Genomic DNA, 21,928 nt, shown 5'->3' with positions numbered 1-21,928 from the left:
TGTAAATATCACTCCTGGGTAACACAGTGTTGAATGCCCTAGATTTCTGATGAATTTATGATTTTAAAGCATCATCATTTAAAAAAGTCACCCTCCATCTCACCCACTTTATCCGACTTCTATGCTGTAAATAGTGGAACAGGTGCTTCATAAATATGGCACTCATTCTGAACACTGTATTTCTCAATATATTTACACCAGATAACGGCAAAAAGGCATTGATACATTTGTTTCCCTTTTATCACAAATCTGACAGGCAGCAGTCACCACTAGAGGGGGCTTAGTGCCTAGGAATTTATACAGTTACCATTTACTGGAATGGAAGCTGAAATAATCTCTTTGCATTGGTGGCTTAGTGGTAGCTGCATGAAAATGCTGTGTTTTCTTGTCAGGGAAAGAAATAGTGCCAGAACTAGAGAGACAACGGGAGCTTAGGGAGTTAAATAAGTGGCTCAGAAGCTGGTGCAGGAAGGAAGGGTTTGGGTTCATGGAGAATTGGGCCGACTTCACGGTCGGTTACAGGCTCTACAGTAGGGACGGGCTGCACCTTAATGGGGAGGGTGCAACTGCCCTGGGGAAAAAAATTGTTAGACGGCTGGAGGAGCTTTTAAACTAGGATCTGGGGGGGAGGGGGAGGTGTCATACTAATAAGGGGATAGATAGTGTAGATAGAGAGTGGGTCATAGAAGGGGACAGTGGGGATTTAGTGGGGGCTGGGGTTAGCGAGGAAAATAGGGAGAAGACTAGGCATAACTATACATTTATAAAAAAAAATAGAACTACTGGTAACAAGAACCTGTTACATACAAAAATTTACCAAGGTAACAAAAAAATCCTGGATAATCACTTTACAAGTAATACTAATTTAAAATGTATTTTCACAAATGCCAGAAGTCTAGCTAGCAAAATAGGGGAGCTGGAGGCTATGGCACTAGAAGAACACATACAGTTGCAAGAAAAAGTATGTGAACCCTTCGGAATCATATGGATTTCTGCACAAATTGGTCATAAAAATTGATCTGATCTTCATCTAAGTCACAACAATAGACAATCATAGTCTGCTTAAACTAATAACACACAAAGAATTAAATGTTACCATGTTTTTATTGAACACACCATGTAAACATTCACAGTGCAGGTGGAAAAAGTATGTGAACCCTTGGATTTAATAACTGGTTGAACCTCCTTTGGCAGCAATAACTTCAACCAAACGTTTCCTGTAGTTGCAGATCAGACGTGCACAACGGTCAGGAGTAATTCTTGACCATTCCTCTTTACAGAACTGTTTCAGTTCAGCAATATTCTTGGGATGTCTGGTGTGAATCGCTTTCTTGAGGTCATGTCACAGCATCTCAATCGGGTTGAGGTCAGGACTCTGACTGGGCCACTCCAGAAGGCATATTTTCTTCTGTTTAAGACATTCTGTCGTTAATTTACTTTTATGCTTTTGATCGTTGTCCTGTTGCAACACCCATCTTCTGTTGAGCTTCAGCTGGTGGACAGATGGCCTTAAGTTCTCCTGCAAAATGTCTTGATAAACTTTGGAATTCATTTTTCCTTCGATGAAAGCAATCTGTCCAGGCCCTGACGCAGCAAAGCAGCCCCAAACTATAATGCCCCCATTACCATACTTCACAGTTGGGATGAGGTTTTGAGGTTGGTGTGCTGAGCCTCTTTTTCTCAACACATAGTGTTGTGTGTTTCTTCCAAACAACTCAACTTTGGTTTCATCTGTCCACAGAATATTTTGCCAATCAAGGTGCTCTTGTGCAAACTGTAAACGTGCAGCAATGTTTTTTTTGGACAGCAGTGGCTTCCCCTGTGGTATCCTCCCATGAAATCCATTCTTGTTTAGTGTTTTACGTATCGTAGATTCACTAACAGGGATGTTAGCATATGCCAGAGACTTTTCTGAGTCTTTAGCTGACACTCTAGGATTCTTCCTCACCTCATTGAGCAGTCTGCGCTGTGCTCTTGCAGTCATCTTTACAGGACAGCCACTCCTAGGGAGAGTAGCAGCAGTGCTGAACTTTCTCCATTTATAGACAATTTGTCTTACCGTGGACTGGTGAACAGCAAGGCTTTTGGAGATACTTTTATAACCCTTTCCAGCTTTATGCAAGTCAACAATTCTTAATCCTAGGTCTTCTGAGAGCTCTTTTGTGCGAGGCATCATTCACATCAGGCAATGCTTCTTGTAAAAAGTAAACCCAGAACTGGTGTGTGTTTTTATAGGGCAGGGCAGCTGTAACCAACACCTCCAATCTCATCTCATTGATTGGACTCCAGTTGGCTGACACCTCACTCCAATTAGCTCTTGGAGATGTCATTAGTCTAGCGGTTCACATAATTTTTCCACCTGCACTGTGAATGTTTACATGGTGTGTTCAATAAAAACATGGTAACATTTAATTTTTTGTGTGTTATTAGTTTAAGCAGCCTGTGATTGTCTATTGTTGTGACTTAGATAAAGATCAGATCACATTTTATGACCAATTTGTGCAGAAATCCATATTATTCCAAAGGGTTCACATACTTTTTCTTGCAACTGTAGATGTAGTTGATATGGCTGAGACATGGTTGGACTCTTCGCATGACTGGGCTGTAAATATTGAGGGTTTTACACTATTTAGGAAAGACCGGGTCAATAGAAAAGGTGGTGGTGTGTGCCTGTATGTGAGGAGTGATCTGAAGACAAGTGTAAAAGAGGCAATTGCAGGTGAACATGGTGAGGATGTGGAAACCTTATGGGTGGAAGTTCAAAGGGATATAAAAACTGAAAAAAACAAAAACTTGGTGTAATCTATAGACCCCCTAACATCACAGAAGAGATAGAAGCGCAACTGTATAACCAAATAGAGCGGGCGGCACAGGCTGGTACAGTGGTCATAATGGGAGATTTTAACTTCCCAGACATTGACTGGGGTCATGGTACTGCCTCAAAGGGGAGGAAATTCCTCAACTTGCTGCAGGACCCCTTTATGGGCAAGTTTGTAGAATCTCCCACTAAGGGCGATGCTCTGTTGGATCTGGTAATTTCTAATGATGCAGAGCTTGTTGGTAATGCTACTGTTCGAGAAACACTAGGCAAAAGTGACCACAATATAATTATATTCCCCCTAAACTATAAAAAGCAAATTCTGTCAGGCAGAGCAAAGACACTGAAATTCAAAAAGGCTAATTTCCCTGGGTTGAGAGCAGCATTTCAGTGCATAGGCTGGGAGCAGCTACTGTCACATAATAATACAGAGGATAAATGGGAGAGCTTCAAATCCACATTGAGTAATTGTACAAAAAAATGTATTCCTTTAGGTAACAAGTATAAATGGCTAAAATTAAACCCCCCATGGCTTACAGCTACTGTAAAAAGAGTAATAAAAGACAAAAAGAGGGCATTTAAAAAACTATAAATCTGAGGGGTCAGCAGTAGCATTTGAAGATTACAAAGGGCTTAATAAAATCTGCAGAAAGGCGATAAAATTAGCAAAGCTACAAAATGAACAGCAGGTAGCAAAAGAAAGCAAAACAAATCCCAATTTTTTTTAAAATATATAAATGCTAAAAAACCTAGGTCTGAGCAGGTAGGTTCTCTAAATAATGGTAAACATGGGGGGGGGGGGTTGTCACTGAAGATAAGGAAAAGGCAGAGTTTCTAAAGAGGTTTTTTAGGTCTGTATATACAAAAGAAAAGAAAGGAGCTGATATCTGTGGCGCCGGTGCTGTTAGTACATCCAGTGATATACTCAATTGGCTAACTGTAGATATGGTGTCACGAGTTGGAAGTCCCAGGAGAGACCACCGCGTCGTCAAGCAATAAACGCAAATCAGGTACAGACACATAAGAGTTTATTGCACAAACAGAAACATGGAAAGCAGCACAGATAAAACATGAGCTCTATGTACCGTCAGCACAGTGGGAGAAAACCCCCACTGCGCCACTGTCTAGTAATACTCCAGAGGGGCATGACTAAGCAACTCCTGGTGTTCACTAGAGCCCTAGATGGTGAGGGTTAGACTTTGCCGCAGGAAGTTGCCAGGGTCCACTCTGGAGCGTGAACAAGACAGTGACAGCAGGAGCGAATGGACAACAGGTACCAGAAGGTACCTACGGCACATAGTCAAACATAACAGACAGGTAAATACAAAACAGGGCAAATAATAACACAAGCAGGAGTTCATGCAAGGGAGCAGGAGTGGCAATGAGCAGAGAAGGACTTGCTCCACCTGTAGTAAACTGCATGGCCTTGTCATGCCACTCTGCTGCAAAGGCTTGCTGAACGCAGACTTGTGAATACAAAACAGGGGAACTAATTATACGAGCAGGAGTTCACGCAAGGGAGCAGGAGTGGCAATGAGCAGAGAAGGACTTGCTCCACCAGTAGTAAACTGCATGGCCTTGTCATGCCACTCTGCTGCAAAGGCTTGCTGAACACAGACATCAGAATAAACACAAAGTAACTAAAACATAACAGGCAGATCAGATATCAGAAAGACAGGAAAGAGGACATCAGAGAACGTAATTGAACAAGTAGGGAAACTCACAGAGCACAGACAGACAGACACAGATCCCATGGGTCAGCAGCATGGGAGAGAGAGTACAAACCAGGAGCAGGACAGACAACACACACCAGGAGAGCTGACCCAGAACTGAGGAAACCTCAGCCTTATATACAGGTTCCATGGGTGCAGCAGAGAGACCACACCCATGGAGCAGACAGAGGATTAACTCCTAAAAGGAATACAGGGGAGTTAACCCATACAGAACCACAAATAATACAGAGGAACGGAGCTGCAGCGAGAGCATAGACAGAAGGTCACAGCCAGTGGTAATGACTGTGACATATGGTCCAAGAGAAGTTAAATAGGGTAAATGTGAACAAAACTCCGGGTCCAGATGGATTACACCCAAGAGTGCTTAAAGAGCTCAGTTCAGTCATTGCTGTGCCCCTGTTTATAATTTTTAAGGATTCTCTAGGGACTGGTACAGTGCCAAGTGATTGGTGCAAGGCAAACGTGGTGCCCATATTCAAAGGATTAAGGTCCTCCACAGGTAATTATAGACCAGTTAGTTTAACTTCTGTTGTGAGAAAAATGTTTGAAGCACTCTTAATGGACTATATACAGGAGTATGTGACTATAAATAATATTGTACGTGATAACCAGCATGGGTTTACCAAGGACAGAAGTTGTCAGACTAACCTGATTTATTTTTATGAGGAGATGAGTAGTAGCCTGGACAGAGGGGTGGCTGTGGATGTAGTGTTTCTGGATTTTGCAAAGGCTTTTGATACTGTCCCTAATAGACGCTTAAGTCTACTTTCACACTCACGTTTTGGCTTTCCGTTTGTGAGATCCGCTCAGGGCTCTCAAAAGCGGTCCAAAACCGATCAGTTTTGCACTAATGCATTCTGAATGGAAAAGGATCTGCTCAGAATGCATCAGTTTGCCTCCAATCAGTCTCCATTCCGCTCTGGAAGCGGACACCAAAACGCTGCTTGCAGCATTTTGCTGTCCGCTTGACGAAACTGAGCCAAACGGATCCATCCTGGCACACAATGCAAGTCAATAGGGACAGTTCCGTTTTCACTGACACAATCTGGCACAATAGAAAACGTATCCGTCTCCCATTGACTTTCAATGGAGTTCATGATGGATCCGTCTTGGCTATGTTACAGATAATACAAATGGATCCGTTCATGACGGATGCATGCGGTTGTATTATTGTAACAGATCCTTTTTTGCAGATCCATGACAGATCTGCCCAAAACGCAAGTGTGAAAGTGGCCTAATAAGTAAAGTAAGGTCTATTGGCTTGGAAAGTATAGTTTGTAATTGGATTGAAAACTGGCTGAAGGACCGTGTCCAGAGAGTTGTGGTCAATGATTCCTATTCAGAATGGTCCCAGGTTATAAGTGGTGAAACCCCAAGGTTCAGTGCTGGGCCCTTTATTATTTAATTTATTTATTAATGATATTGAGGACGGGATTAATAGCACCATATCTATTTTTGCAGATGACACTAAAATGTGTAGAGCTGTACGGTCTATGGAAGATGTCCACAAACTACAAGCTGACTTGAACACTCTGAGTGATTGGCCATCAACTTGGCAAATGAGGTTCAAAGTGGACAAATGTAAACTTCTGCATCTTGGTAGTAATAATCTCTGTGCTTCATATGTCCTAGGTGATGTAGCACTGGGAGAGTCACTTATAGAGAAGGATTTGGGTGTCCTTGTGGATGGTAGATTAAATTACACCATACAATGTCAATCAGCTGCTTCTAAGGCCACCAGGATATTGTCATGCATTAAAGGAGGCATGGACTCGCAGGGCAGGGATGAAATACTACCACTTTACAAACCGCTGGTGCGGCCTCATGGAATATACAGTCCAGTTCTAGGCATTAGTACATAGAAAGGATGCACTGCAGCAGGAAAAAGTACAGAGGAGAGCGACTAAAATGATAAGGGGCGTGGAGAGTCTTAGTTATGAAGAAAGATTAAAAGAATTGAATTTATTTAGTCTTGAGAAGACACGTCTAAGGGGGGGACGGCGAAAAGCTGTTCCATGTAAAATGTGCTCAAAAGACAAGGGGGCACTGCCTCCGACTGGAGAGGAAAAAGTTCAGTCTCCGGAAGCGTCAAAGCTTCGTTACTGTAAGAACTGTGAATCTGTGGAATAGACTTCCTCAGGACGTGGTCACAGCATGAACAGTGGACAGTTTCAAAAAGGGTTTAGACGAATTCTTAAAAGTAAACAACATTAATGTAGAAACCTGAGACTCACTTCCTTCTGGGATTCGCGTCCCCACCTATCCCTTGGTTGAACTTGATGGACATTTGTCTTTTTTCAACCGTATTAACTATGTAAGTATGTAACTATGTAACTGTAACAGGTACACCACTGGTGGACACAGACATAGTGTATACATCATTGCATTATTCCCAAAATGGAAACTTGTCCTACAACAATGAAACCAGACATTAGATTGATATCCAGCATTTGGGCATTATACAGGGTGGGCCATTTATATGGATACACCTTAATAAAATGGGAATGGTTGGTGATATTAACTTCCTGTTTGTAGCACATTAGTATATGTGAGGGGGGAAAAATTTCAAGATGGGTGGTGACCATGGCGGCCATTTTAAAGTCGGCCATTTTGAATCCAACTTTTGTTTTTTCATTTTCAAAACTGACAGAATTTATGACGGGGGCACTGAACAAAACCTCCAATGGAAATATGTGAACACAGCCTTAGGCCACATTTATAGACCTTTTTTGTATTGTATTTGTATATTTTTCATTGATTCCTAGGTCACTTTTTAAAAAAGTTTTAAAGTGCATCTACACATTTCATCATCTACAATATTTAGGGTACATCGAACATATAACTTAGAGCTTGTTTTTCTGACTCTCTGCGTAGACAAATATTTAAAAGATAACATGACTGGCTAAAGAATAAGTAAAAGTCTGCATAGCCAGAGTTCTCACTAATGTCCTAAGCGCTCCAAAACCAATGAAGCCGGCAAAACTTCAATAAGCATCAGTATAAAATATATCAGTGTAAGTATAAAATCATGCTCTGGAAAATCATTTAAATGGGAGATGTGCAAATGGGAGCTTATGTCATACTGTTATTATGTGTGATGTATAGCAGTATGCAGTTAGATCTTAAGCTCCCTCTAGTGGTGTCTGCAAGAAGCAAGAATGTTCTGTTTGGAGCTTTATTTTAAGAAACGATTTCTCCAACTGCTATAGATATATTAAAAAATGAATCAGCAGAAATGTTTGAACTAGAGATGAGCGAAGAGGGGGGAGAGGACTTCCCTGCATAACGGAAACTGGGGGGATCCGTTCTGCAGCCCATCATAGAATTGCATTATGGTCCGTGGTAACCTGAAATTTGCTCATATTCCATTTTAACCACCTCAGCCCCCAGTGCTTAAACACCCTGAAAGACCAGGCCACTTTTTACACTTCTGACCTACACTACTTTCACCGTTTATTGCTCGGTCATGCAACTTACCACCCAAATGAATTTTACCTCCTTTTCTTCTCACTAATAGAGCTTTCATTTAGTGGTATTTCATTGCTGCTGACATTTTTCCTTTTTTTGTTATTAATCGAAATTTAACGATTTTTTTGCAAAAAAATGACATTTTTTACTTTCAGTTGTAAAATTTTGCAAAAAAAAAACGAGATCCATATATAAATTTTGCTCTAAATTTATTGTTCTACATGTCTTTGATAAAAAAAAAATGTTTGGGTAAAAAAAAAATGGTTTGGGTAAAAGTTATAGCGTTTACAAACTATGGTACAAAAATGTGAATTTCCGCTTTTTGAAGCAGCTCTGACTTTCTGAGCACCTGTCATGTTTCCTGAGGTTCTACAATGCCCAGACAGTACAAACACCCCACAAATGACCCCGTTTTGGAAAGTAGACACCCTAAGGTATTCGCTGATGGGTATAGTGAGTTCATAGAACTTTTTATTTTTTGTCACAAGTTAGCGGAAAATGATGATTTTTTATTTTTATTTTTCTTACAAAGTCTCATATTCCACTAACTTGTGACAAAAAATAAAAACTTCCATGAACTCACTATGCCCATCAGCGAATACCTTGGGGTGTCTTCTTTCCAAAATGGGGTCACTTGTGGGGTAGTTATACTGCCCTGGCATTCTAGGGGCCCAAATGTGTGGTAAGGAGTTTGAAATCAAATTCTGTAAAAAATGACCTGTGAAATCCGAAAGGTGCTCTTTGGAATATGGGCCCCTTTGCCCACCTAGGCTGCAAAAAAGTGTCACACATCTGGTATCTCCGTATTCAGGAGAAGTTGAGTAATATGTTTTGGGGTGTCATTTTACATATACCCATGCTGGGTGAGAGAAATATCTTGGCAAAAGACAACTTTTCCCATTTTTTATAAAAAGTTGTCTTTTGCCGAGATATTTCTTTCACCCAGCATGGGTATATGTAAAATGACACCCCAAAACACATTCCCCAACTTCTCCTGAATACGGAGATACCAGATGTGTGACACTATTTTGCAGCCTAGGTGGGCAAAGGGGCCCATATTCCAAAGAGCACCTTTCGGATTTCACTGGTCATTTTTTACAGAATTTGATTTCAAACTCCTTACCACACATTTGGGCCCCTAGAATGCCAGGGCAGTATAACTACCCCACAAGTGACCCCATTTTGGAAAGAAGACACCCCAAGGTATTTCGTGATGGGCATAGTGAGTTCATGAAAGTTTTTATTTTTTGTCAAAAGTTAGTGGAATATGAGACTTTGTAAGGGAAAAAAATAAAAATAAAAAAAATCATCATTTTCCGCTAACTTGTGACAAAAAATATAAAATTCTAGGAACTCGCCATTCCCCTCACGGAATACCTTGGGGTGTCTTCTTTCCAAAATGGGGTCACTTGTGGGGTAGTTATACTGCCCTGGCATTTTCCAGGGGCCTAATGTGTGGTAAGTAGGTAAATGACCTGTGAAATCCTAAAGGTGCTCTTTGGAATATGGGCCCCTTTGCCCACCTAGGCTGCAAAAAAGTGTCACACATGTGGTATAGCCGTATTCAGGAGAAGTTCAGCAATGTGTTTTGGGGTGTCTTTTTACATATACTCATTCTGGGTGAAAGAAATATCTCGGCAAAAGACAACTTTTCCCATTTTTTTATACAAAGTTGGCATTTGACCAAGATATTTATCTCACCCAGCATGGGTATATGTAAAATGACACCCCAAAACACATTTCCCAACTTCTCCTGAATACGGAGATACCAGATGTGTGACACTTTTTTGCAGCCTAGATGCGCAAAGGGGCCCACATTCATTTTATGAGGGCATTTTTAGATATTTGGATCCCAGACTTCTTCTCACGCTTTAGGACCCCTAAAATGCCAGGGCAGTATAAATACCCCACATGTGACCCCATTTTGGAAAGAAGACACCCCAAGGTATTCAATGAGGGGCATGGCGAGTTCATAGAATTTTTTTTTTTTGGCACAAGTTAGCAGAAATTGATATTTATTATTTTTTTCTCACAAAGTCTCCCTTTCCGCTAACTTGGGACATAAATTTCAATCTTTCATGGACTCAATATGCCCCTCAGCGAATACCTTGGGGTGTCTTCTTTCCGAAATGGGGTCACATGTGGGGTATTTATACTGCCCTGGCATTCTAGGGGCCCTAAAGCGTGAGAAGAAGTCTGGAATATAAATGTCTAAAAAAATTTACGCATTTGGATTCCGTGAGGGGTATGGTGAGTTCATGTGAGATTTTATTTTTTGACACAAGTTAGTGGAATATGAGACTTTGTAAGAAAAAAATATATAATTTCCGCTAACTTGGGCCAAAAAAATGTCTGAATGGAGCCTTACAGGGGGGTGATCAATGACAGGGGGGTGATCAGAGAGTCTATATGGGGTGATCACCCCCCTGTCATTGATCACCCCCCTGTAAGGCTCCATTCAGATGTCCGTATGTGTTTTGCGGATCCGATCCATCTATCCGTGGATCCGTAAAAAACATACGGACATCTGAATGCAGCCTGACAGGGGGGTGATCAATGACAGGGGGGGTGATCAATGACAGGGGGGGTGATCAATGACAGGGGGGTGATCAGGGAGTCTATATGGGGTGATTACTCCCCCTGGAAGGCTCCAGGGAGACGCCTGTATGTGTTTTGCGGATCCGATCCATCTATCAGTGGATCCGTAAAAATCATGCAGACGTCTGAATGGAGCTTTACAGGGGTGTGATCAATGACAGGGGGGTAATCAATGACAGGGGGGTGATCAGGGAGTCTACATGGGGTGATCACCACAGTCATTGATCACGCCCCTGTAAGGCTCCATTCAGACGTCCGTATGCGTTTTGCGGATCCGATCCATCTATCAGTGGATCCGTAGAAATCATGCGGACATCTGAATGGAGCTTTACAGGGGTGTGATCAATGACAGGGGGGTAATCAATGACAGGGGGGTGATGAGGGAGTCTATATGGGGTGATCACCACAGTCATTGATCACGCCCCTGTAAGGCTCCATTCAGACGTCCGTATGCGTTTTGCGGATCCGATCCATCTATCAGTGGATCCGTAAAAATCATGCGGACGTCTGAATGGAGCTTTACAGGGGGGTGATCAATGACAGGGGGGTAATCAATGACAGGGGGGTGATCAGGGAGTCTATATGGGGTGATCACCACAGTCATTGATCACACCCCTGTAAGACTCCATTCAGACGTCCGTATGCGTTTTGCGGATCCGATCCATCTATCAGTGGATCCGTAAAAATCATGCGGACATCTGAATGGAGCTTTACAGGGGTGTGATCAATCACAGGGGGGTAATCAATGACAGGGGGGTGATGAGGGAGTCTATATGGGGTGATCACCACAGTCATTGATCACGCCCCTGTAAGGCTCCATTCAGACGTCCGTATGCGTTTTGCGGATTCGATCCATCTATCAGTGGATCCGTAAAAATCATGCGGACGTCTGAATGGAGCTTTACAGGGGTGTGATCAATGACAGGGGGGTAATCAATGACAGGGGGGTGATCAGGGAGTCTATATGGGGTGATCACCACAGTCATTGATCACGCCCCTGTAAGGCTCCATTCAGACGTCCGTATGCGTTTTGCGGATCCGATCCATCTATCAGTGGATCCGTAAAAATCATGCGGACATCTGAATGGAGCTTTACAGGGGTGTGATCAATCACAGGGGGGTAATCAATGACAGGGGGGTGATGAGGGAGTCTATATGGGGTGATCACCACAGTCATTGATCACGCCCCTGTAAGGCTCCATTCAGACGTCCGTATGCGTTTTGCGGATTCGATCCATCTATCAGTGGATCCGTAAAAATCATGCGGACGTCTGAATGGAGCTTTACAGGGGTGTGATCAATGACAGGGGGGTAATCAATGACAGGGGGGTGATCAGGGAGTCTATATGGGGTGATCACCACAGTCATTGATCACGCCCCTGTAAGGCTCCATTCAGACGTCCGTATGCGTTTTGCGGATCCGATCCATCTATCAGTGGATCCGTAAAAATCATGCGGACATCTGAATGGAGCTTTACAGGGGGGTGATCAATGACAAGGGGGTAATCAATGACAGGGGGGTGATCAGGGAGTCTATATGGGGTGATCAGGGGTGATCAAGGGTGATCAAGGGGTTAATAAGTGACAGGGGGGGGGGGTGTAGTGTAGTGGTGCTTGGTGCAACATATTACTGAGCTACCTGTGTCCTCTGGTGGTCGATCCAAACAAAGGGGACCACCAGAGGACCAGGTAGCAGGTATATTAGACGCTGTTATCAAAACAGCGTCTAATATACCTGTTAGGGGTTAAAAAAAATCACATCTCCAGCCTGCCAGCGAACGATCGCCGCTGGCAGGCTGGAGATCCACTCTCTTACCTTCCGTTCCTGTGAACGTGCGCGCCTGTGTGCGCGCGTTCACAGGAAATCTCGCGTCTCGCGAGAGGACGCGCCGGCGCGTCCACCCAGAAGAGCAGGGCCGCCGCAAAGACGCAATCCTGCGTACGGCGGTCCTGAGGAGGTTAATATGGCAGAATGCCATAAATACCAGTCGAAACTTACCCAACTGGGGGTCCTAGAATTTTCATCTGCAGGCAGCTCAGCATTCGCAGAACCCTTCTCCAGCTGTAGCAAGCATTTTCTTTAGAGATGAGCGAAGTGACTTCGGCTGCTACATCCAAAGCCGCTTTGCTAATAAATTTGTTATAATACTGTACGGGGATTCGTCTCCGTACAGTATTACAATGTATGGGGTCTGATAAGCCGAAGTAAGTTATTCATGAAGTTGCGCAAGACTTTGTTGAATAACTTCAGTAATTGATTATTACGGTGTAAAACCTTGGAAATGAACTTGGCTTCAGTTCAAAGGTACCACTCGGAACCGAAGCCGAGTTCGGTTCCAAGTTTGGAAGTGTTTTTTCACATTTGAGGCTGTTATAGTGTAATAGTGCTACTGGTGAGCTTAAACGTATAATAACTTTCCTTTTTTTAAGTTGTGAACTCATTTATTAGTCCTTGTACAGAAGTATGTTATTTCATGCTTTATTTTTTCATTTTTCTATAGCGATTATTGGAAGGAGTTTTGAGAGGTGCTGGAGAAAAACCTGTACCAATTTCCTTCATATCTCCTAAATGTGGGCATTGCAAAAGACTAATGACCTTTCTTGAAGTAAGTAGTGTCCTATTACACTAATTAAGTAACAATACATTTCAAATATACCTTGAACTATAAGAATATATTCATAAACGTTTATATAACTCGGTTGAAAAATGACATATCCAACAAGTTGATGGGAGGTGACATGGATGAAGGGAAGTGGTATATTTGGGAAAAATATTTCTCCTTATTGATCCAGAGAAAAGTAGGAAACACATGAGGAATGAAGTAATCTTACCTCAAAAAGAAAGAGGTAACTGGACTGTATCAGCATTCAATCAATTGAAATTTGTTTTGACAACAATTTTATTTGTGGCCGTATTGATTCTACACGAATTAAGTCCTCTAATTGGTATGACATTTTGAGGTCTTCTAGGATTTTTTATATCTTGTTCTGTTTTTTTTTATGTTTTTAAGTCAAATTTTTACTCTTTCTCTCTCATCCTTTAGGCTCTTTGACGTAATGATAGTAAAAGCAAATACTGTCAGAGTGACGCTGACATTATTTGTGTGAACAAACAGCACATTTAAAAAATACAATTTGTTTTGTCACATTTGTTATTGTATTTAATATTAAAAATGTTCCAAAAATTATCCCCTATTGGAGGCAGATGGCGTTTAAAGACACACAATATTATCGATAAAAACTGTGGCTTGTTGAAAGCATGCATCCAAAAATTATACCTTAACGGAGGCAGATCCCTGCCCCTGTTTATACACAAACATATTAATGTCAGAAGAAACAATGGCTTTTTCTGCACAAGCATACAAAAATAATGCATTAATGGGGGCAGAATGCCGGCCGGTATTTATACACGCACAAGTGTTAATTGTCAGAAGAAACAGTGGCTTGCTCTGAAATTGAACAAGCCTGGAAATTTTCTCCCTTTAATTTGGCAGCAGCAGTAGTACAGTGTGGATGTGGAAAGGGTGTCAAGTCAGCAGTCCACCCATGCCACTCTTCTTCTATTTACTATGACACCCAGTGACCTCTGCAAGCTGCTGCTTCCATTGCTCCAGTCTCCATTCCCTTAGGGCACAAGCACGTTCATCTGTGGCCTCTTAAAGGGCCAGTGCGTGCATCTGTAAACCCTTCCCTAGCCAATGGCTGAGGTTCCCTTGGTTTTTAAGGCAGCCTCCCCAAGTCGTAGGAGCATGATCTTAGGGTTTTCTAGTGGTGTGATCTTTCTGTCTAACAATTCTGCTCCTTGCCATCTGCCACAACCTTGAATTTGCGATCTGGAATATGTACATACTCAGCCTGCCCAGACTTTGGATTGTTCAGGCCATGCCTTGCTTGATCCCTTGGTGCTTTAGCTATTTTCTTGCATCTTGCCTGCGTAATCTCTGCATTTTCCCACTTGTGTGTTCTTCAGTGTTTACCTGTATCTCTAGTGTATTCCTTTACCTCTAGTTTTCAGTGTCAAGTTCTGTTCAACTAGATTGTCTGTAATGTCCATGCTCCTGCCCAGTATCCAGCCTGTTAACCCTGCTTGAGTCTGATCACCACCCAGCCTGCAACCGATTGGTGTCTTCATGTTTCTGTGCAGCTAAGACTCCAAGTTACCAAAAACCTGTCTAACTGCCCATATATATATATATATATATATATATATATATATGTGTATATGTAGTTTTTGTGTGTTTTCTGCATCTAGGAGCTTACCTAGTGCTTGCACCAGATTCCTGACCCCAGTGGGTCAGCTGCCAACTACACTGGGACTATCCCAGCAGTGAATGGCCTGGTTGTTACCTTGGAGCGAAGTCCAGATCCCTATACAGGGACTAAAGGGTGAATACTGAGGAAGAACTAGGATGACACCCAAAGGGTCCATTCACACGTCCGTAAAATGGATGCGCATCCGTTCCGCAATTTTACAGAACGGGTGTGGACCCATTCATTTTCAATGGGGACGCAAGAGATGCAGACAGCAATACAGAAACGGAACACATACGTTCGTGTGAACAAACCCTTAGGTAAATGTTCAGTAAATTTGTTATTGCCAGTGATTAAAAGATCAATCCTCAAGATCTTGACATTCCATTAGTGATGAGCGAGCACCAAAGTATTCGGGTGTTCAGCCCGAACACATTGCTATATTCATGTGCTCGGCCGAGCACCCGAGTATAAGGGAAGTCAATGGAAGAAAACCAGCCACCTCCAGTTCGGAAGAGAAGAGGGTGTTTGGTTCCTAATTTGTTTTTAGAAATTGATGGAAACCCCATCAAAATGGTTTGGAAACAGCATTAAGAGGATAGCTGGATAGACATAAAGGCTATATGCCAAAAGCCAGGTATGTGCAAGCCATCAATCTATCCATAAGACAGAGAACAGGCTTAGTCAGCATACCTTACAATAGCAGCCTTGTGCACCATGAGATATTCCAAACCAGCTCTCATCTGACTGAGAACCAGTAAACCTCAAAGTTAATTTGCATCTGTTGGATGGCTTGGGTGGACCTGCACACCTAGATCAATATCATTAGGGCGACAAAAAGTTTTCTGATTGTCCTAACATAGTATTCAATAACCTTTCTATACAGTTTTTTCATGTAAAAACTAATTTACATAAACATGGGAATATGGAAAAGACATGCAAATGAGCAGAATCTGCCTTGTTTTTCAGCTGTCATAAGACTATGAAAACCAATAGATGGTGCTATTGAGTTATGAATAGCGCCCTCTATTGGTTTCACAGTCTTATGACAAGTCTAATATTCTTGTCAGAAGACTATGAAACCAATAGAGTGCGCTGTTCATAACTCAATAGCACCATCTATTGGTTTCATAGTCTTCTGACGAGAATATTAGACTGAGTCTTATGACAAGCTTATTAGTGTAGTCCTGTGCATGGAAGATTCGCGATAAAAATTTGCGATTAGAATATTTGCGAACTACAGTAGGATGATATCTGACACTGAGAATGCTGGGTAATAACTTAGTGATAAAATCTGACACTGGGAAAGCTGGGTAATAACTCAGTGATAAAATCTGACAATGGGAAAGCTGGGCAATAACTCCCGATCTACACTGAGTTATTACCCAGCTTTTCCAGTGTCAGATATTATCATTGCAATAAAAATAGTAAATGAGGCGCACAGGAACACACCAAGACCAACCAGAGGTGCACTCAGTAAAGTGGGCTCACCCAGTCCACTAAAATGACATAAAACTTGGGATAAAAGAACTGGGCACTCTCAGGATATAGGGATCATACAGATATTTATTATGTATAAGACAATAAGAAAGGACAATAAAAAGAGAGGATATGGCCCTCCTATGGTACTAAACAGCACTTCCTCACTATAACTAGCACTATAAATCTAGATAAGTACTAATAGCTAGTATGGCATATTCCTAAAATAAAACGGCAATAAAAATGGTACAATCGATCGCTAAATCACAAATAATTCACACAATAAAAATTTCCACACAATAAAAAACGCATAAATAGCGTGGACGCTGAATGTTCACTGGGAAAACTCCAAATGTCACTGTTGGGAGTTATTCCCAAACTCACTGATAGAATTCTGAAGCTCCAAAGTAATAATTATTAAAGGCACCGTGGCGTGATAGTCCCACAACAAACAGGTATAGTGGCGTCCCGCTCTAGATTCCACCAGTAGCGTCCCACTGGGCGAATAACATTCAAGTCTTGTTAAATCTCCTGCCAGCAAATATTCAATGAAAAAGATAGTCTTACCGGAAAAAAAATTTCCTCACCACTTCGCTGCACACCGTCGCTCTGCTGGGTCGCGTTTTATAAATTACCTCCAGACTTTTTGAGCGGTCAGGTTGTTGAAATCCCACGTAGGTAAAAGTTTGGCATGTTGCAGCCTGGTCTCTGCTGTAGGCCTTCACAAATTTCTTATACTTTAACCTTATCGTGGTGTTGAGCGGTGTGGTATGTAGTTCCGGCACTATCTGTTGGTCCTCACTCTTTCAAAGTTCGGGGTCCTGTTAGAGCTAGACGCGTTTCGGGGCTTAAGGTTGCCCCTTCCTCTGTAGCTACGACGGTGTGCAGCGAAGTGGTAAGGAAAAAAATTTTTTTCCGGTAAGACTATCTTTTTCATCTAATATTTGCTGGCAGGAGATTTAACAAGACTTGAATGTTATTCACCCAGTGGGACGCTACTGGTGGAATCTAGAGCGGGACGCCGCTATACCTGTTTGTTGTGGGACTATCACGCCACGGTGCCTTTAATAATTATTACTTTGGAGCTTCAGAATTTTATCAGTGAGTTTGGGAATAACTCCCAACAGTGACATTTGGAGTTTTCCCAGTGAACATTCAGCGTCCACGCTATTTATGCGTTTTTTATTGTGTGGAAATTTTTATTGTGTGAATTATTTGTGATTTAGCGATCGATTGTACCATTTTTATTGCCGTTTTATTTTAGGAATATGCCATACTAGCTATTAGTACTTATCTAGATTTATAGTGCTAGTTATAGTGAGGAAGTGCTGTTTAGTACAATAGGAGGGCCATATCCTCTCTTTTTATTGTCCTTTCTTATTGTCTTATACATAATAAATATCTGTATGATCCCTATATAATGAGAGTGCCCAGTTCTTTTATCCCAGATATTATCATTGACTTACTACATAATTATTACATAATATCTCAGCGAATAGTCTTGTCATAACACTATGCAACTAATAGACGGCGCTGTAATCAAGGCTTATGAATCATGACTCATGAACAGCACCATCTATTAGTTAAATAGGGGTTTGACAAGACTATTTGCTGTTGTGAGTGAATAGTCTTGTCATAACACTATGCAACTAACTGTTCATGAGAGATTCTGCTCATTTGCATGTCTTTCCCATATGCCCATGTTTATGCAAATTAGTTTTACATGCCAAAACTGTATAGAAAGGTTATTGAATATTATATTTGGACAATTGGAAAACTTTTTGTCGCCCCAATGATATTGATGTAGGTGTGCAGGTCCACCCAAGCCATCCAACAGATACAAATTAACTTTGAGGTTTACTGGTTCTCAGTCATATGAGAGCTGTTTTGGAATATCTCATAGTGCACAAGACTGCCATTGTAAGGTATGTTGGCTGTTATCTGTCTCATGGATAGATTGATGGCTTGTACATACCTGGCTTTTGGCATATAGCCTTTGTGTGGTTGTCTATTGTATGTTGTACATTATAGGAGTCTAAGACGCATCCAGCTATCCTCTTAATGCTGTTGCCAAACCATTTTGATGGGGTTTCCATCAATTTCTAACATTTTTTTTATGAACCAGACACCCTCTTCTCTTCCAAGTAGGGGGTGCCTGTGGTTCTCCCATTGACTTCTATTGTATTAAATTATATTCGAGCACCTGAATTATTCGGCCGAGCACTCGGATCTGCCGAACATAGCGATGCTCGAGCCGAACAGCAGTTCAGCCGAGCATGTTCGTTCATCACTACATTCCATGCATAGCATGTGTATTGCTCTCGGTCAGTTTTAAACCGACAATATGCAGGCCCTTTTACTGGTTTAACCCTTTGGCGTCGAGTCCTATTTTAATTTTTGCATTTTGGATTTTTTCTCCCCACGCCCCAGTAACTATAGCTTTATATTTGTCCTTTCACATAGCTATATGAAGGTTGTTTTTTTTGCGGGACAAGATGCATTTTTTATTGCCACCATTTAATTTACCATATCTCATATTGGAAAACGGGAATTTAGTTGGCAAAAAAAAAAAAAAGAATTACGCCAAGGTTTTTGGGGTTTTGACATCATAGCATTCACTGTGCATTAAAAATGACCTGACATCCTTATTCTGCTGCTCAATACGAATGAAGTGATACCAAACTTTTTTTACTTTACTACCTTTCAAAAATTAAGAACTTTAGAATTTTTTTTTTCTTTGCATTGCTAAATTCTACCAGCCACATTATTTTTTTTAGATTTCAGGCGTTCACCGTACAGTAATGTTTAAAAATATTTTAATAGTTCCGACATTTTGGGACGTGGCGATATCTAATTTTTTTTTATTTATTGTTTATATATGTTTATATGTAAAAGTGGGAAAGGGGGGTGATTTAAACTTTTAATATATTGGTGTTTTTTTATTTTATTTTATTTTTACTTTTTTAACTTCTTTTATAACTATTAGCCCCCTTAGGGGCCTAGTATATGAGATCTTTTGATCCCCTCTCCTGTTGGGGATCTCTATTAGGGTCAATTCACACGTCTGCAAAATGGGTCCGCATCCGTTCCGCAATTTTGCGGAACAGATGCGGACCCATTCATTTTCAATGGGGCCGGAATGTGCTATCCGCACTTCCGTTCCGCCAAAAAATAGAACACATCCTATTCTTGCCCGCAATTGCGGACAAGAAAAGGCATTTTCTATGAGAGTGCCGGCGATGTGCGGTCCGCAAAATGCGGAACGCACATTGCCGGTGTCCGTGTTTTGCAGATCCGCAATTTGTGGATTCACAAAACACATACGGACGTGTGAATGGACCCTTAGGGTGAATAGGATTTCTACACTCTCCATTGTGAGCTATGCCTCGTGCATAGCTCAGTATGGAGAAAGCCACAGCAGGCCTGGAGAGCTTCAGCAGTATCCAGGCTGCTCCCTGTCAGCGTGGGAGGGTGCCGGCTGTATGATACCCGCTCCATACATCCCCTGAGTCATTATGACGTAACTGTCGTCATAATGTGCGAAGGGGTTAAAGGCATGAAAACGACCTAAGCTCCCATTAGTCTCCAGGCAGAGCACTCAAGCCACACAGTTTTCTCTGCCCCTGCCTGCACTGATGAAGATTTATGGTTATTATTTATTATTAAAGCACCATTCACGCAATAGCACTGTACTTATGATAAGGGATATACATACATAATACAGACAATTGCACTAAGCATGAACAAGACGAGTAGCAGACTGGTACAGAAGGAGAGAGTGCCCTGCCCGTGAGGGCTTACATTCTACAATCTACGAATCTATGATCCGTGCAGGGCACGAAGCTGAAGGTGAACACTATCTAATTTAAGCTTACTCTAAAATGTATAGTTGTTGTATAGAGTTTTACAGAGAACATTGTCAAACAGGTTAAAGAGCTAAATTAACAAGTAATTGTGTTTTCTATTTTCTGCAGTCACAACAACAAAAGATGCCTAATGTTATCTTCAGGATCGTGGATGTTGACGTTTCAAAAGTAACTATTCTTTCAACATAAGGTCTAAGGGTACATTCACACTAGCATCATTCTTTTCCGGTATTGAATGCCGGTAAAGGGTCTCAATACAGGAAAAAAAAATGCATCCGTTTTGTCCTAATGCATTCTGAATGGAAAGCAATCTGTACAGTATGCATCAGGATGTCTTCTGTTCTGTCCTTTTTACGGTGTTTGACCTTAGAAAATACCACACCGTGCTGCAGTATTTTTTCCGGCCAAAATCCCGGAACAATACCGCACTTGCCGGATCCGGCATCAATTTCCAGAGAGATGTTGTGGCGAAACCAACCTCGCCACTGGGTGCTGGAGAAGCCTGTTTGCCAGCCTGTTGCCCCAAGATTATGGGCCCTCTCAGCAGCCCATGCTAAACTTAAACCCCATGGCGATTTGACTGTGTTTGTGGCATCTGAGCGCTGTTTGGATATATTGAGCACCATCTGGGGATATGTTAAATGTCTATGTTACTGTAATGGTTGGGACATTGTATATTTGAATAGTGATGTCTGTCCTATTGTCCCCACGTGTGTATTGGCGATTTCCCTTTGTCCTGAGAGATAATTGAATTACTCCTCGGTTGTCTCCAGGACAGAAGACATTGTTTAAAACTATGTATTCTCCTGCCTGTGATAATTACATCAACCCATTGTGTAAGGTAATTGTATCACAGGCAGAGGGGAGGATTTTGTATGGGAGTGTTTAAACTGTAGAGCTGTAAAGGATTGGCTGCTAGGTCATGTCCTCAGTTCCCAACCAGGTCCAGGTGGGTGGTAACCTTGTTGGAAAATGTGTATAAGTCAATGCTTGTGTGTTCAATAAAGAGTTCCTGTTTAACATTCAACATAGAGCCTCGTCTCATGTGTATGGGGATTGCTATACGCTGTATACTCCCCTGGCTAATACTACTAGCTCTTGTAAGAGCTGTTTCTGTTCCAGGTTCCTGTGGTGATTTTGGTGTAGAGCGGAGTGCTTGGAGTCCTCGGGAAGCACTAGAAGCATCTATCAACGGAGGTACCCGGTCGGGGTGCTAGGAGATCCGTTACAGATGTATTAATGCCGGATCAGTTACCAAGTGTTCTTGAAGTTGCTGGATCCGGTTTTCCGGTCTGCGCATGCGCCGGGACATAGGAGGAGCTAGTTTCGCCTTTGATCTTTGAAAAAAATTTAAATACCGATCCGTTATTCCAGATAATATCGGATGAGATGGATCCAGTATTTCACTAACGGATCCAGAAAACAAGAGTATCTGTTTGTGTACTGTTTGCTGGATCCGGCAGGCAGTTCCGTTGCTGCAACTGCCTGCCGGATTCTAATAACGCTGAAAGTGTGAAAGTACCCTAATATTATATATACAGTAAAGCCTTTTCAAAGCAATCACTTACAATTACATTGAAAAGTGGTCTTCAAGAGTGGTGGTCTTCTCAAAGAACATGAACAATATGCTTAAAGGGTCTGACAGCAGATTTTGCATATCAAACCAATCATACTGGTTGATAGGACTTGAAGAAACTATTAAGACAGTTATTGTA

The 21,928-nt window shown here is 41.8% G+C and overlaps 1 protein-coding gene across 1 annotated transcript in view; it reads left to right on the top strand.

Annotated features, from left to right (window-relative positions):
* LOC120991553 (thioredoxin-like) overlaps positions 1 to 21,928 on the top strand; it is a 37,113-nt gene that overhangs the window by 3,862 nt on the left and 11,323 nt on the right. The window contains exons 2-3 of the mRNA XM_040420341.1: positions 13,119 to 13,223; positions 20,322 to 20,381. Of these exons, the coding sequence (XP_040276275.1) occupies positions 13,119 to 13,223; positions 20,322 to 20,381 (165 nt within the window). The remainder of the gene's footprint in view (positions 1 to 13,118; positions 13,224 to 20,321; positions 20,382 to 21,928) is intronic.

The sequence above is a fragment of the Bufo bufo genome, chromosome 2 (genome assembly GCF_905171765.1).
Source record: "Bufo bufo chromosome 2, aBufBuf1.1, whole genome shotgun sequence".
NCBI lineage: Eukaryota > Metazoa > Chordata > Amphibia > Anura > Bufonidae > Bufo > Bufo bufo.
Note: the sequence above shows the minus strand (reverse complement) of the source record. Positions and strands in the feature narration are given on the sequence as shown.